Source organism: Gadus macrocephalus, chromosome 4 (assembly GCF_031168955.1).
Source record: "Gadus macrocephalus chromosome 4, ASM3116895v1".
Classification (NCBI taxonomy): domain Eukaryota; kingdom Metazoa; phylum Chordata; class Actinopteri; order Gadiformes; family Gadidae; genus Gadus; species Gadus macrocephalus.
In genome coordinates, this window is record NC_082385.1 from 34621195 (window position 1) to 34639149 (window position 17955).

Below are 17955 nucleotides of genomic sequence, written 5' to 3' on the forward strand. Positions count from 1 at the left end.
TACATGTTAAGAATCACCCAGACCCCCTAACCTAGAGTAGGATCCCCTAAACCTAGAGTAGGACCCCATACACCTAGAGTAGGACCTGGACCCCCTACACCCAGAGTAGGACCCCCTACACCTAGAGTAGGACCTGGACCCCCTACACCCAGAGTAGGACCCCCTACACCTAGAGTAGGACCTGGACCCCCTACACCCAGAGTAGGACCCCCTACACCTAGAGTAGGACCCCCTACACCCAGAGTAGGACCCCCTAACCTAGAGTAGGACCCCCTACACCTAGAGTAGGACCCCCTAACCTAGAGTAGGACCCCCTATACCTAGAGTAGGACTAGTACCCCCTACACCCAGAGTAGGACCCCCTACACCTAGAGTAGGACCCCCTAGAGTTAGGGTAGGGTTTAAGGGTAAGGGACTAGTTAGGGTAGGGGTTAAGGGTAAGCGACTAGAGTTAGGGTAGGGGTTAAGGGTAAGCGACTAGAGTTAGGGTAGGGGTTAAGGGTAAGGGACTAGAGTTAGGGTAGGGGTTAAGGGTAAGGGACTAGAGTTAGGGTAGGGGTTAAGGGTAAGGGACTTGTTAGGGTAGGGATTACGGGTAAGGGACCACAGACTCCAGATTTAATTTTTATAAATTTTTTATTTAAATATATATAACAAAACAAGACAAAAAACTGATTTCTGAAGGAAAATTTAAATCCTCTGGATTTAAATAAAAAGAACAATGTGGACACACACACACATCTATCTCATATATATATATATATATATATATATATATATATATATATATATATATATATATATATATATATATATATATATATATATATATATATATATATATATATATATATATGATACGAACAGCAGACACACAGCCTGTATAATGTGTGTATAATGTGTCTACACTGTCTCCGCGTTTCCTTTCCAGAGAAACTTAATCAAAGCTCAAAGTGATAACTAGATAAAGAAACTCAGTGTCCCAAATACCAAATACCTGGAGGTATATCTATATACACAGGCTCAAGCCAATCAGACCACCAGCCCCAAAGTGTCAAATAATACTCAGTATGAAGGTACTACCTACTACTCGTGCAGACTATGTAGTACATAGTACTCAGTCTAGTGTACAGTCGTATACTGTGCATTGCATACCCAGAGTTACCTCTCTGCTTGTAGTTACCATGACTACCATACTATCAATATGTCAACATGTGGTAACCATGACATCCCCATCACCAATACGTCAACATGTCAGTGGTAACCATGACAACCCCATCACCAATACGTCAACATGTCAGAAGACCAGAAGCAGAAGCGACGGAGAGCGAGACCAGGAGTTTGATAGGTCCACAGAGCTGTCTGTCAGGTGAGGGGCGGGGCTAAAGGACTAGACGTGGCGGGGGCACTGAGTCCCGCCCCCCAGGTTGATGCCTCTGAAGTCGCCATGGTCACCATCAGAGTCATCGTCGTTTAACCAAGACCTGTCATTGGTCGAACCCTGCTGGGGGAGGGGCCAAAAGAAGTGTCACGTCAAAGGTCAGCAATAAGGCAGCAGAAATTATTTATTACATTCTAATCATTATCATGTCGTTATAAGATCTTAATCGTTATCATAGCGTTATAAGATCTTAATCGTTGTCATAATGATTAAGTCATAATCATATTATCATCGTTCTATCAAAAACGACTGATCTAATGACAGACTCACTGATCTAACGACAGATTCACTGATCTAACGACAGACTCACTGATCTAATGACAGACTCACTGATCTAACGACAGACTCACTGATCTAATGACAGACTCACTGATCTAACGACAGACTCACTGATCTAACGACAGACTCACTGATCTAACGACTGATCTAACGACAGACTCACTGATCTAATGACAGACTCACTGATCTAACGACAGACTCACTGATCTAATGACAGACTCACTGATCTAACGACAGACTCACTGATCTAATGACAGACTCACTGATCTAACGACAGACTCACTGATCTAACGACAGACTCACTGATCTAACGACTGATCTAACGACAGACTCACTGATCTAATGACAGACTCACTGATCTAACGACAGACTCACTGATCTAATGACAGACTCACTGATCTAACGACTGATCTAACGACAGACTCACTGATCTAATGACAGACTCACTGATCTAACGACAGACTCACCGATCTAACGACAGACTTCCTGAAGGGGGGACAGACCATGTGGAAGCGTGGAATCAAGACGTTGAAAACCTCCTCCTTATTGGCTGAAGACACAGTAGTATTAGTACTCTCAAACTAACAGTAGTATTAGCATTAGTACTGTAGTACTCTCAAAATAACAGTACTACTAGTATTAGTACTGTAGTACTCTCAAAATAACAGTAGTATTAGTACTCTCAAAATAACAGTAGTATTAGTTCTGTAGTACTCTCAAAATAACAGTAGTATTAGCATTAGTACTGTAGTACTCTCAAAACAACAGTAGTATTAGTTTTAGTACTGTAGTATTCTCAAAATAACAGTAGTATTAGTATTAGCACTCTCAAAATAACAGTTGTATTAGTATTAGTACTGTAGTACTCTCAAAACAACAGTAGTATTAGTTTTAGTACTGTAGTATTCTCAAAATAACAGTAGTATTAGTATTAGCACTCTCAAAATAACAGTTGTATTAGTATTAGTACTGTAGTATTCTCAAAATAACAGCATTAGTCTGTATTACTGTCTTGAAAATTACTTTGGTATTAGTACTGAGTATTAGAACAGGGTTACCATTGGGGTTAATAGACATAGTATATTATGGGATGTTACCCAGTAAAGGGGTAGTATATTATGGGATGTGACCCAGTAAAGGTGTAGTGTATTATGGGATGTTACCCAGTAAAGGTGTAGTGTATTATGGGATGTGACCCAGTAAAGGTGTAGTGTATTATGGGATGTTACCCAGTAAAGGGGTAGTATATTATGGGATGTTACCCAGTAAAGGGGTAGTGTATTATGGGATGTTACCCAGTAAAGGTGTAGTGTATTATGGGATGTTACCCAGTAAAGGGGTAGTGTATTATGGGATGTTACCCAGCCGGTGGAAGGTGTAGTGTATTATGGGATGTTACCCAGTAAAGGTGTAGTGTATTATGGGATGTTACCCAGTAAAGGGGTAGTGTATTATGGGATGTTACCCAGTAAAGGTGTAGTGTATTATGGGATGTTACCCAGCCGGTGGAAGGTGTAGCGTATTATGGGATGTGACCCGGTAAAGGGGTAGTGTATTATGGGATGTTACCCAGCCGGTGGAAGGTGTAGTGTCCCTCCATGTGCTCTGAGGTGGTGCTGAAGGTGGTGCAGCTGGCGTACTCATGAACCTTTCCTGGCATCATCACAGGATATTCACCTGCACACACACACACACACACACACACACACACACACACACACACACACACACACACACACACACACACACACACACACACACACACACACACACACACACACACACACACACACACACACACACACACACGACTAGCTGGTATTCACTATAGTACTACTAACTGATAATGACAGTCAGTCAGTCAGTCAGACAGACGGTTGGTGTAGGTCACTAGGGGTTGGGTGTAGCTGGGCCCTGATAGGACGGTTGGTGTAGGTCACTAGGGGTTAGGTTGGGTGGTGCTGTGCCCTGATAGGACGGTTGGTGTAGGTCACTAGGGGTTGGGTGTAGCTGGGCCCTGATAGGACGGTTGGTGTAGGTCACTAGGGGTTGGGTTGGGTGTAGCTGTGCCCTGATAGGACGGTTGGTGTAGGTCACTAGGGGTTGGGTTGGGTGGTGCAGTCCTCACGTACCGACCACGCCCGGCCCGCGCACCTCCTCCTCCTCCCCGTTGCCCTTGGTGATCTTCCAGTAGCGGCTGTCCAGCTGACAGGCCGCGTCCGGGGACGCGCTGGACGACATCTCTATCCTATAGATATAGATACAGAGATATAGATACAGAGATATAGCTACATCTCTATCCTATAGATATAGATACATCTCTACCCTATAGATATAGATACAGAGATATAGATACATAGAGAGATATAGGTACAGAGAGAGAGATATAGGTCCATCTCTATCCTATAGATATAGTGACAGAGATATAGATACAGAGAGAGATATAGATACATCTCTATCCTATAGATATAGATACAGCGATATAGCTACAGAGAGAGAGAGATAGATACATCTCTATCCTATAGATATAGATACAGAGATATAGAACAGAGATATAGATACATAGAGAGATATAGATATAGATACAGCGATATAGATACAGAGAGAGAGAGATAGATACATCTCTATCCTATAGATATAGATACAGAGATATAGATACAGAGATATAGCTACATCTCTATCCTATAGATATAGATACATCTCTACCCTATAGATATAGATACAGAGATATAGATACATAGAGAGATATAGATATAGATACAGAGAGAGATATAGGTACAGAGAGAGAGATATAGGTCCATCTCTATCCTATAGATATAGTGACAGAGATATAGATACATCTCTATCCTATAGATATAGATACAGAGATATAGATACAGAGAGCGATATAGGTACATCTCTATCCTATAGATATAGATACAGCGATATAGATACAGAGAGAGAGAGATAGATACATCTCTATCCTATAGATATAGATACAGAGATATAGATACAGAGAGAGAGATAGATACATCTCTATCCTATAGATATAGATACAGAGATATAGGTACAGAGAGAGAGATATAGATAAATCTCTATCCTATAGATATAGCGACAGAGATATAGATACAGAGAGAGAGAGAGAGATACATCTCTATCCTATAGATATAGATACAGAGATATAGATACAGAGAGAGAGAGATAGATACATCTCTATCCTATAGATATAGCTACAGAGATATAGATACAGAGAGAGAGATATAGGTACCACTCTATCCTATAGATATAGCGACAGAGATATAGATACAGAGAGAGAGAGAGAGATACATCTCTATCCTATAGATATAGATACAGAGATATAGATACAGAGAGCGATATAGGTACATCTCTATCCTATAGATATAGATACAGCGATATAGATACAGAGAGAGAGATAGATACATCTCTATCCTATAGATATAGATACAGAGATATAGATACAGAGAGAGAGATAGATACATCTCTATCCTATAGATATAGAAACAGCGATATAGATACAGAGAGAGAGAGAGATACATCTCTATCCTATAGATATAGATACAGAGATATAGATAAAGAGAGAGAGAGATAGATACATCTCTATCCTATAGATATAGCTACAGAGATATAGAACAGAGAGAGAGAGAGAGATACATCTCTATCCTATAGATATAGATACAGAGATATAGCTACAGAGGGAGATATAGACACATCTCTATCCTATAGATATAGCTACAGAGATATAGGTACATCTCTATCCTTTAGATATAGATACAGATATATAGATACAGAGAGAGATATAGATACATCTCTATCCTATAGATATAGGTAGACTATATAGCTGCAGAGAGATATAGGTACATCTCTATCCTATAGATATAGATACAGAGATATAGATACAGAGAGAGATATAGATACATCTCTATCCTATAGATATAGGTAGACTATATAGCTGCAGAGAGATATAGGTACATCTCTATCCTATAGATATAGATACAGAGATATAGATACATCTCTATCCTATAGATATATATACAGAGAGAGATATAGGTACATCTCCATCCTATAGATATAGATACAGAGATATAGCTACAGAGAGAGATATAGATACACCTCTATCCTACAGATATAGATACAGAGAGAGATATAGGTACATCTCTATCCTATAGATATAGATACAGAGATATAGATACAGAGAGAGATATAGATACAGCTCTATCCTATAGATATAGAGATATAGATACATCTCTATCCTATAGGCACACATAGAGAGAGATATAGGTGTGGAGTGAAACATATAGAGAGATATAGTTACACTGTATATAGAGAGATATAGATATACTGTATATCGAGAGATGTAGATACATATAGAGATATACATATATATAGAGTGATACATATAGAGAGAGATATACATATAGAGATATAGGTACTAGTGCTGTCAGTTAAACGCGTTAACGGTGTTAACGAAACCAATTTTAATGGCGTTAATCTTTTTATTGCGCGATTAACGCAATTTATTATGAAAAAAAAAAAAACAGAACAAGGAAGTGTTGTGGTTGTTGTGAGTTGAAAAGTAAAGTAAAGTACGGCTTGAGAAAGTCACCCGACCGTCTCCCTGCCGTTTATAAAGAGTGATCCACCACCACATATCGACCCCTCACGCTACGATAATCCAACTCGAGTTTTGTTTTTTTACAAGTGGTGGGTACAAAATGATTCTTGACGAAAACTGGTGGGGGCGCGTCCAGCGTAGGTGAGGCCTATGCCCAGCTCCCAACCCAACTTTGAAAATAGATTAACGTCTATATTTTTTTTTATCGCCCGATAAAAGTTTCACGTTAACGCAGCCGTTAACACCGATAATGGCCCACCACTAATATATATATATATATATATATATATATACACAAGCTGTCCAGCTGACAGGCCGCCTTGGACGACATCTCTATCATATAGACAGAGATATATAGAGATATATATAGAGCATGTGTTCAGACAGACAGACAGACAGACAGACAGACAGACAGACAGACAGACAGACAGACAGACAGACAGACGACCTGATTCTGTAGGTGAAGAAGAAGTGCGGTGGATGGACCGACGACAGCTCTGGGAGGAAGGCGGTGGAGACGGTCACGCTCAGGTCCCCCGTGGTGGCCACGCACTGCTGCTCACGCACATACCTGCAGCCAATCAGAGCCTCAGGTACCTGCAGCCAATCAGAACCTCAGGATACTAACACCATACCTGCAGCCAATCAGAGCCTCAGGACACTAACACCATACCGTCCTACAGCCAATCAGAGCCTCAGGATACTAACACCATACCTGCAGCCAATCAGAGCCTCAGGACACTAACACCATACCTGCAGCCAATCAGAGCCTCAGGATACTGACACCATACCTGCAGCCAATCAGAGCCTCAGGTACCTGCAGCCAATCAGAACCTCAGGATACTAACACCATACCTGCAGCCAATCAGAGCCTCAGGACACTAACACCATACCTGCAGCCAATCAGAGCCTCAGGACACTAACACCATACCTGCAGCCAATCAGAGCCTCAGGTACCTGCAGCCAATCAGAACCTCAGGATACTAACACCATACCTGCAGCCAATCAGAGCCTCAGGACACTAACACCATACCTGCAGCCAATCAGAGCCTCAGGACACTAACACCATACCTGCAGCCAATCAGAGCCTCAGGACACTAACACCATACCTGCAGCCAATCAGAGCCTCAGGACACTAACACCATACCTGCAGCCAATCAGAGCCTCAGGACACTAACACCATACCTGCAGCCAATCAGAGCCTCAGGATACTGACACCATACCTGCAGCCAATCAGAACCTCAGGATACTAACACCATACCGTCCTACAGCCAATCAGAACCTCAGGATACTAACACCATACCTGCAGCCAATCAGAGCCTCAGGACACTAACACCATACCTACAGCCAATCAGAACCTCAGGACACTAACACCATACCTGCAGCCAATCAGAGCCTCAGGACACTAACACCATACCTGCAGCCAATCAGAGCCTCAGGACACTAACACCATACCTGCAGCCAATCAGAGCCTCAGGATACTAACACCATACCTGCAGCCAATCAGAGCCTCAGGATACTAACACCATACCTACAGCCAATCAGAACCTCAGGATACTAACACCATACCTGACAGCCAATCAGAACCTCAGGATACTAACACCATACCTGCAGCCAATCAGAGCCTCAGGATACTAACACCATACCGTCCTAGAGCCAATCAGAACCTCAGGATACTAACACCATACCAGCACGGCTGGTTAATTTAAGGACACAAGGCTGCTAGTTAAGGTGAAGATGACCACAACGGTGAGTATGTTAAGGTGTGCAGGTTAAGGATGTAGGTTAAGGTTTCTATGTTAAGGTGTCTAGGTTAAGGTGTGTATGTTAAGGTGTGTGTGTGTTAAGGTGTCTAGGTTAAGGTGTCTAGGTTAAGGTGTGTAGGTTAAGGTTTCTATGTTAAGGTGTGTAGGTTAAGGTGTCTAGGTTAAGGTTTGTGGGTTAAGGTGTCTAGGTTAAGGTGTGTATGTTAAGGTGTGTAGGTTAAGGATGTAGGTTAAGGTTTCTATGTTAAGGTGTCTAGGTTAAGGTGTGTAGGTTTCTATGTTAAGGTGTGTAGGTTAAGGTGTCTAGGTTAAGGTGTGTGGGTTAAGGTGTGTGGGTTAAGGTGTCTAGGTTAAGGTGTGTATGTTAAGGTGTGTAGGTTAAGGATGTAGGTTAAGGTTTCTATGTTAAGGTGTCTAGGTTAAGGTGTGTAGGTTTCTATGTTAAGGTGTGTAGGTTAAGGTGTCTAGGTTAAGGTGTGTGTGTGTTAAGGTGTGTATGTTAAGGTGTCTGGGTTAAGGTGTGTAGGTTAAGGATGTAGGTTAAGGTTTCTAGATTAAGGTGTGTGGGTTAAGGTGTGTGGGTTAAGGTGTGTGGGTTAAGGTGTGTATGTTAAGGTGTGTGTGTTAAGGTGTGTAGGTTAAGGTGTCTAGGTCAAGGTGTGTAGGTTTCTATGTTAAGGTGTGTAGGTTAAGGTGTCTAGGTTAAGGTGTGTTAAGGTGTGTAGGTTAAGGTGTGTGTGTTAAGGTGTGTGTGTTAAGGTGTCTAGGTTAAGGTGTGTAGGTTAAGGTGTGTAGGTTAAGGTGTGTAGGTTAAGATGTGTATGTTAAGGTGTGTAGGTTAAGGTGTTTCGGTTAAGGTGTTTTGGTTAAGGTGTGTATGTTAAGATGTCTAGGTTAAGGTGTGTGTGTTAAGGTGTGTACATTAAGGTGTGTATGTTAAGATGTCTAGGTTAAGTTAAGGTGTGTAGGTTAAGGGGTCTACCTGAATATCTGGTCTCTGATGATGGGGTATTCTCCAGTCACAACATTATTGACGTAAGTAGTAAACCAGTCTGAGAAACTGGTGCCTGCAGACAGACAGACAGACAGAGGCATACCGCCAGTTCAAAAAGATATGAAAAGAATCAGATAGAATAATGTGATATTACAGTAGAAATAAATGCAGTCGGATTAATAGATTATAGATCAATGTTCAGATTAGATGATAGATCACAAATAAAACGTGGTGAGATTAATAGATTACTGATTCAACATGGTCAGATTATTAGATTACAGATGATTTGTCACATTAACAGATTACAAATGTGATATACCTGTTATAAAGGCCACAGATTAGCCTGTACCCACCTGTTATAAAAGGCCACAGATTAGCCTGTACCCACCTGTTATAAAGGCCACAGGTTAGCCTGTACCCACCTGTTATAAAGGCCACAGATTAGCCTGTACCCACCTGTTATAAAGGCCACAGATTAGCCTGTACCCACCTGTTATAAAGGCCACAGATTAGCCTGTACCCACCTGTTATAAAGGCCACAGATTAGCCTGTACCCACCTGTTATAAAGGCCACAGGTTAGCCTGTACCCACCTGTTATAAAGGCCACAGGTTAGCCTGTACCCACCTGTTATAAAGGCCACAGGTTAGCCTGTACCCACCTGTTATAAAGGCCACAGATTAGCCTGTACCCACCTGTTATAAAGGCCACAGGTTAGCCTGTACCCACCTGTTATAAAGGCTACAGATTAGCCTGTACCCACCTGTTATAAAGGCTACAGATTAGCCTGTACCCACCTGTTATAAAGGCCACAGGTTAGCCTGTACCCACCTGTTATAAAGGCTGCAGATTAGCCTGTACCCACCTGTTATAAAGGCTACAGATTAGCCTGTACCCACCTGTTATAAAGGCCACAGGTTAGCCTGTACCCACCTGTTATTAAGGCCACAGGTTAGCCTGTACCCACCTGTTATAAACATGTCGATGGCTGACGGGTCTTGGGCCAGCTGGTCCTGAAGAGAAGAGGATGACAATCCCTTAGTTGTGGGGCTAGGAGGTCGTGGTTAGGGTTAGGGTTAGGGTCTGGGGTTAGGAGGTCGTGGTTAGGGTTAGGGTCTGGGGTTAGGAGGTCGTGGTTAGGGTTAGGGTCTGGGGTTAGGAGGTCGTGGTTAGGGTTAGGGTCTGGGGTTAGGAGGTTGTGGTTAGGGTCTGGGGTTAGGAGGTCGTGGTTAGGGTTAGGGTTAGGGTCTGGGGTCAGGAGGTCATGGTTAGGGTTAGGGTTAGGGTCTGGGGTTAGGAGGTTGTGGTTAGGGTCTGGGGTTAGGAGGTCGTGGTTAGGGTTAGGGTTAGGGTTAGGGTCTGGGGTTAGGGGGTCGTGGTTAGGGTTAGGGTCTGGGGTTAGGAGGTCGTGGTTAGGGTTAGGGTTAGGGGCTGGGGTTAGGAGGTCGTGGTTAGGGTTAGGGTCTGGGGTCAGGAGGTCGTGGTTAGGGTTAGGGTTAGGGTCTGGGGTTAGGAGGTCATGGTTAGGGTTAGGGTCTGGGGTCAGGAGGTCGTGGTTAGGGTTAGGGTTAGGGTCTGGGGTCAGGAGGTCGTGGTTAGGGTTAGGGTTAGGGTCTGGGGTTAGGAGGTCGTGGTTAGGGTTAGGGTTAGGGTCTGGGGTTAGGAGGTCGTGGTTAGGGTTAGGGTCTGGGGTCAGGAGGTTGTGGTTAGGGTTAGGGTTAGGGTCTGGGGTTAGGAGGTCGTGGTTAGGGTTAGGGTCTGGGGTTAGGAGGTCGTAGTTAGGGTTAGGGTTAGGGTCTGGGGTTAGGAGGTCGTGGTTAGGGTTAGGAGGTCGTGGTTAGGGTTAGGGTTAGGGTCTGGGGTTAGGAGGTCATGGTTAGGGTTAGGGTCTGGGGTTAGGAGGTCGTGGTTAGGGTTAGGGTCTGGGGTCAGGAGGTCGTGGTTAGGGTTAGGGTTAGGGTCTGGGGTTAGGAGGTCGTGGTTAGGGTTAGGGTTAGGGTCTGGGGTTAGGAGGTCGTGGTTAGGGTTAGGGTCTGGGGTCAGGAGGTCGTGGTTAGGGTTAGGGTTAGGGTCTGGGGTCAGGAGGTCGTGGTTAGGGTTAGGGTCTGGGGTTAGGAGGTCGTGGTTAGGGTTAGGGTTAGGGTCTGGGGTTAGGAGGTCGTGGTTAGGGTTAGGGTTAGGGTTAGGGTTAGGGTCTGGGGTCAGGAGGTCATGGTTAGGGTTAGGGTCTGGGGTCAGGAGGTCGTGGTTAGGGTTAGGGTTAGGGTCTGGGGTTAGGAGGTCGTGGTTAGGGTTAGGGTCTGGGGTTAGGAGGTCATGGTTAGGGTTAGGGTCTGGGGTCAGGAGGTCGTGGTTAGGGTTAGGGTTAGGGGCTGGGGTCAGGAGGTCGTGGATACTAACAGGACAGTGGTAGAAGATGTCTGAGAGGTTGCGTCCCTCGGTGGCCTCCAGGGCCAGGTACTGACTGAGTCCGGTGTGGAAGCAGAAGGTGAGAGGGAGACACTGCCTCATGCCCTTCCTCTGCTGGAAGCCCCCCGCCGCCGTCTCCACGTCCAGGAGGTCTTCAGAGCGGTAGTGGTTGGACAGCGCCATGCTGCCCATCAGACTAGAGACAGAGACAGAAGGGTCCTCAGAGACAGAAGGGTCCTCAGAGACAGAGACAGAAGGGTCCTCAGAGACAGAAGGGTCCTCAGAGACAGAGACAGAAGGGTCCTCAGAGACAGAAGGGTCCTCAGAGACAGAGACAGAAGGGTCCTCAGAGACAGAAGGGTCCTCAGAGACAGAAGGGTCCTCAGAGAGAGAAGGGTCCTCAGAGACAGAAGGGTCCTCAGAGACAGAAAGGTCCTCAGAGACAGAGACAGAAGGGTCCTCAGAGACAGAAGGGTCCTCAGAGACAGAAGGGTCCTCAGAGACAGAGACAGAAGGGTCCTCAGAGACAGAAGGGTCCTCAGAGACAGAAGGGTCCTCAGAGACAGAGACAGAGACAGAAGGGTCCTCAGAGACAGAAGGGTCCTCAGAGACAGAGACAGAAGCCGTTTCTCAATTCGCGTACTTGTGCGTGCTCGTGTGCTCGTGGACTCGTGAAACGTCATCAGTCGTTGCCCGAGCACTGTTCCAATTCGAAGCACGCATCAAGCGAGTACTGTCGTAAAACCCGGAAGTGTTCTGGATGCGTGCTCGATATCGCCGTTTCACCGAGCATGCATCGGAGGTGGCTCGTGTGTGCTTGCAACCGCTATAAATCCCAGGATGCATTTCGCACTCGCAGCAGTAAGAGGGCGGACAATATGGAGAAGACGCACAAGTTACAACTGTTGCTTAAGTTACTCTTAACTTATATATATATTTATATAATATATAATATATGGGCCTAATATAATAATAATAATAATATATAAATATATATATGTAAGGTCGTGTGTGTGTATAGCTTATACACATGACAGGACACTCATATCTTTTCAATTGTTATTCATTCAGAATATTTACATACTATTTGAAAATGAAAGAGGCTGGGATTTTGTTTTATATCATTTGTTTATATTGTTCAGTAGTAGTATATGCCTAAATGAGGCCGTAGCAAAGTTAACGGACGAGCAGAGGTGGTGACGTCATCGAGTCCGCTGCTGTTCCAATTGCAGGTACGTACTCGCGTGCTCGCAAGTATGTGCTTGAAGTACAGACTTGCCAAGTACGTTCTAGCAAGTCATCGAGTCCGTAGTACGCGTGCTACGAATTGAGAAACGGCCAGAGACAGAAGGGTCCTCAGAGACAGAAGGGTCCTCAGAGACAGAAGGGTCCTCAGAGACAGAAGGGTCCTCAGAGACAGAAGGGTCCTCAGAGACAGAAGGGTCCTCAGAGACAGAGGGGTCCTCAGAGACAGAAGGGTCCTCAGAGACAGAGGGGTCCTCAGAGACAGAAGGGTCCTCAGAGACACCATAGAGGTACCACTAGAACAGACAGACAGGCAGACAGACAGACAGGTACTCACCCTGGTACCACTAGCTTCTGGCCGTTGTGCAGGCGGTAAGAACAGACAGACAGGCAGACAGACAGACAGGTACTCACCCTGGTACCACTAGCTTCTGTCCATTGTGCAGGCGGTAAGAACAGGCAGACAGACAGACAGGTACTCACCCTGGTACCACTAGCTTCTGTCCATTGTGCAGGTGGTAAGAACAGACAGACAGGCAGACAGACAGACAGGTACTCACCCTGGTACCACTAGCTTCTGTCCATTGTGCAGGCGGTAAGAACAGACAGACAGGCAGACAGACAGACAGGTACTCACCCTGGTACCACTAGCTTCTGGCCGTTGTGCAGGCGGTAAGAACAGCGGTAATCCTCCGGCAGCTTGAAGCCGATCTGAGTCTCGATGGAGTCAAGCTCCTCCTCCTTTGCTCCATCTGAAACCATGGCAACCACAAAGTCAACAGGAAGCAGGAGGCGGAACCAGGAGGAGGGACGCCATCATCAGGGGGAGGAGGAAGAGGAGGAGGAGGAGGAGGAGGAAGATGGTGGAGGAGGAGGAGGAAGGTGGAGGAGGAGGAGGAAGAGGAGGAAGGTAGAGGAGGAGGAAGATGGAGGAGGAGGAAGGTGGAGGAGGAGGAAGAGGAGGAGTCACCTTTGAGAGAAGCGATCATGCGCGGACATCGCTGAGCGAGGAAGGTCTTCAGGGTCTCCCAGGAGGTCTTCAGGACGGCGTAGTGCCGGAGGTAACGGCCCCAGTCCAGGTAGTACTGCCTGAACAGGGCCCGCCAGGAGGGGGCGCCGGCCGCCCGGTCAGCGCTGCACACAGAACCAGGGTTATAGAGGGTACACACAGAACCAGGGTTATAGAGGGTAAACACAGAACCAGGTTTATAGAGGGTACACACAGAACCAGGTTTATAGAGGGTACACACAGAACCAGGGTTATAGAGGGTACACACAGAACCAGGGTTATAGAGGGTACACACAGAACCAGGGTTATAGAGGGTACACACAGAACCAGGGTTATAGAGGGTACAGAACCAGGGTTATAGAGGGTACACACAGAACCAGGGTTATAGAGGGTACACACACAGAACCAGGGTTATAGAGGGTACACACAGAACCAGGGTTATAGAGGGTACACACAGAACCAGGGTTATAGAGGGTACACACAGAACCAGGTTTATAGAGGGTACACACAGAACCAGGGCTATAGAGGGTACACACAGAACCAGGGTTATAGAGGGTACACACAGAACCAGGGTTATAGAGGGTACACACAGAACCAGGGTTATAGAGGGTACAGAACCAGGGTTATAGAGGGTACACACAGAACCAGGGTTATAGAGGGTACACACAGAACCAGGGTTATAGAGGGTACACACAGAACCAGGGTTATAGAGGGTACAGAACCAGGGTTATAGAGGGTACACACAGAACCAGGGTTATAGAGGGTACACACAGAACCAGGGTTATAGAGGGTACAGAACCAGGGTTATAGAGGGTACACACAGAACCAGGGTTATAGAGGGTACAGAACCAGGGTTATAGAGGGTACACACACAGAACCAGGGTTATAGAGGGTACACACACAGAACCAGGGTTATAGAGGGTACAGAACCAGGGTTATAGAGGGTACACACACAGAACCAGGGTTATAGAGGGTACAGAACCAGGGTTATAGAGGGTACACACACAGAACCAGGGTTATAGAGGGTACACACACAGAACCAGGGTTATAGAGGGTACACACAGAACCAGGGTTATAGAGGGTACAGAACCAGGGTTATAGAGGGTACACACAGAACCAGGGTTATAGAGGGTACACACAGAACCAGGGTTATAGAGGGTACACACACAGAACCAGGGTTATAGTTAAGGGTCGGGGCTATACATAGTTAAGGTTCTGGTCTTTATATAGTAAAGGGTTGGGGTTATATATGGTTCTGGTTTGGGGTTATATAGTTACGGGTCAGGGCTATACATAGTTAAGGTTCTGGTCTTTATATAGTAAAGGGTTGGGGTTATATATGGTTCTGGTTTGGGGTTATATAGTTACGGGTCAGGGCTATACATAGTTAAGGGTTGGGGTTCTAGGGTTAGGGACTGGTTATATATGGTTAGGGTTGTATATGGTTAGGGGTGTACTCACTCAGTCAATAGCCAGTAGCGGGAACACAAGCTCCTCCACAAAGGGTTGTGGCCGGACAGCTGGTTCAGCCTCCTGCTGACGAAGCTGCAGCTGTGGAGTCCGTCATAAGGGGCTTAGCTTAGCCCTGGTGGGTAAGGGGGCTTAGCTTAGCCCTGGTCACAGCATGAGGGGGCTTAGCTTAGCCCTGGTCACAGCGTGAGGGGGCTTAGCTTAGCCCTGGTGTGTAAGGGGGCGTAGCTTAGCCCTGGTCACAGCGTGAAGGGGCTTAGCTTAGCCCTGGTGGGTAAGGGGGCTTAGCTTAGCCCTGGTCACAGCATGAGGGGGCTTAGCTTAGCCCTGGTCACAGCGTGAGGGGGCTTAGCTTAGCCCTGGTGGGTAAGGGGGCTTAGCTTAGCCCTGGTCACAGCATGAGGGGGCTTAGCTTAGCCCTGGTCACAGCGTGAGGGGGCTTAGCTTAGCCCTGGTTGGTAAGGGGGCTTAGCTTAGCCCTGGTCACAGCGTGAGGGGGCTTAGCTTAGCCCTGGTCACAGCGTGAGGGGGCTTAGCTTAGCACTGGTCACAGCGTGAGGGGGCTTAGCTTAGCCCTGGTCACAGCATGAGGGGGCTTAGCTTAGCCCTGGTCACAGCGTGAGGGGGCTTAGCTTAGCCCTGGTCACAGCGTGAGGGGGCTTAGACTCTCTACCTAAGGGATATAGACTTCCTTCTTAACTGTGATCCTATTGGGTTAGCCGTAACCCGTCTATGTAGTGTTAGGGTTAGGGATAACTAACTAACCCTAACCCATCAACGGAGGGTTAGGGCTAACTAACTAACCCTAACCCATCAACCTAGGGTTAGGGCTAACTAACTGTTCTAACCCATCAACCTAGGGTTAGGACTAACTAACCCTAACCCATCAACGTAGGGTTTGGGCTAACTAACTAATCCTAACCCATCAACCTAGGGTTAGGGCTAACTAATTAACTAATCCTAACCAATCAACGTAGGGTTTGGGCTAACTAACTAACTAAATATTTATTTTTTTCCACAATGTCTTGTTTTTTTAAACGATTTATGATGACTATATGCTCTGTAAGGTGACCTTGGGTGTCTTGAAAGGCGCCTCTAAATTAAATGTATTATTATTATTATTATTATTATTATTATTTATTATTATTATTATTAATCCTTACCCATCAACCTAGGGTTAGGGCTAACTAATTAACTAACCCTAACCCATTAGTGTAGGGTTAGGGTTAGGACTGCTTGTTCTGGCCACGTTGAGCGAGACTAGTTGAGACGCAAAGTATTATAGTATTGAATATTTCATAAACAACCCCGTACCAATGGCTAGCTTGCAATGCTACAGTAACTGTATGTTACACATCATAAAATAGTATGACTTCTGACTATTCTGGCTCCGCCCTTAATGCCATTCTGCTCTATTGATCCTGATACATAGTTATAATACAGTAATGTTATAACACCATGTCTCAATGACATTCTGCTCTTTTGATCCTGATACATAGTGATAATACAGTAATGATATATCACCATGTCTCAATGACATTCTGCTCTATTGATCCTGATACATAGTTATAATACAGTAATGATATATCCCCATGTATCAATGACATTCTGCTCTATTGATCCTGATACATAGTGATAATACAGTAATGATATATCCCCATGTATCAATGACATTCTGCTGTATTGATCCTGATACATAGTGATAATACAGTAATGATATATCCCCATGTATCAATGACATTCTGCTCTATTGATCCTGATACATACTTATAACACAGTAATGATATATCACCATGTATCAATGACATTCTGCTCGATTGATCCTGATACATAAGTATAATACAGTAATGATATATCACCATGTATCAATGACATTCTGCTCTATTGATCCTGATACATAGTTATAATACAGTAATGATATATCACCATGTATCAATGACATTCTGCTCTATTGATCCTGATACATAGTTATAATACAGTAATGATATATTACCATACATAGAGTAAGTAATCTTATTATTAGATAGATATTTAAAGTATTGCTTTTAGGCTGTTTGAGTTATCAATATAATATAGGAATATGCTGTTTGTTTTATGTGTTATTATACAACTATAAACAGGTATGTTGGATATAAATAATAATAATAATAATAATAATAATAATAATATAGATTTATTTGATGATTTCTAGTAAGTCATATTATATAGCTGCTATATACAGTAATGTTAGATATAATAATAATAACAATAATAATAATGCATTGTATGGTTTCTAGTTAGTCATGTTGCTAGACAACTAGATACAGGTAATGTTAGATACTACTACTACTACTACTACTACTACTACTACTACTACTACTACTACTAATAATAATAATAATAATAATAACAATAACAATAATATAGATGCATTGTTAGCGATAACTTGTGTGTTGCTGCTCGTTTCCTCTGGATATAATAAGACCAAATAATGGTGATCCACTGAGATACATGCCAATGTTTGCCTCCTACTCGCTAAAGAGAGACTCGATACGTACTGGATGAGATCCCTGAAGTCGAGGAAGGAGAAGACGAGAAGCAGCGGGTCGGCGGGCAGCTGATCCAAGACGAGCCGCAGCTCCACGGGCGCCGCCATGTTGGTCTGCTTACCCTACGTGACTGTACGTCGTCTTACGTCACTGTGAGTCACTTCGAGCGTCGCCGATTTATAACGTGTGTCGGTTACTGGTGA

General features: G+C 44.7%; 1 protein-coding gene across 4 annotated transcripts in view; it reads right to left on the reverse strand.

Moving 5' to 3' along the window:
• Positions 1-617: 617 nt before the first annotated feature.
• fbxo3 (F-box protein 3) overlaps positions 618-17955 on the reverse strand; it is a 17545-nt gene continuing 207 nt past the window's right edge. Inside the window, exons 1-12 of one of the 4 annotated variants that reach the window (XM_060050953.1) lie at positions 17762-17955; positions 15216-15305; positions 13716-13879; positions 13383-13497; positions 11492-11696; positions 10059-10104; positions 9081-9165; positions 6781-6903; positions 3853-3968; positions 3290-3397; positions 2188-2270; positions 618-1504 (exon numbers count right to left, since the gene is read on the reverse strand). The exon at positions 17762-17955 is cut by the window's right edge and continues 201 nt beyond it. In XM_060050953.1, the coding sequence (XP_059906936.1) occupies positions 1391-1504; positions 2188-2270; positions 3290-3397; positions 3853-3968; positions 6781-6903; positions 9081-9165; positions 10059-10104; positions 11492-11696; positions 13383-13497; positions 13716-13879; positions 15216-15305; positions 17762-17859 (1347 nt within the window). In that variant the 5' untranslated portion in view covers positions 17860-17955 and the 3' untranslated portion in view covers positions 618-1390. Of the gene's footprint in view, positions 1505-2187; positions 2271-3095; positions 3233-3265; positions 3398-3440; positions 3759-3812; positions 3969-6780; positions 6904-9080; positions 9166-10058; positions 10105-11491; positions 11697-13382; positions 13498-13715; positions 13880-15215; positions 15306-17761 lie in introns of those variants that run through there. The other 3 variants (XM_060050954.1, XM_060050955.1, XM_060050956.1) reach the window with 3 other exon arrangements.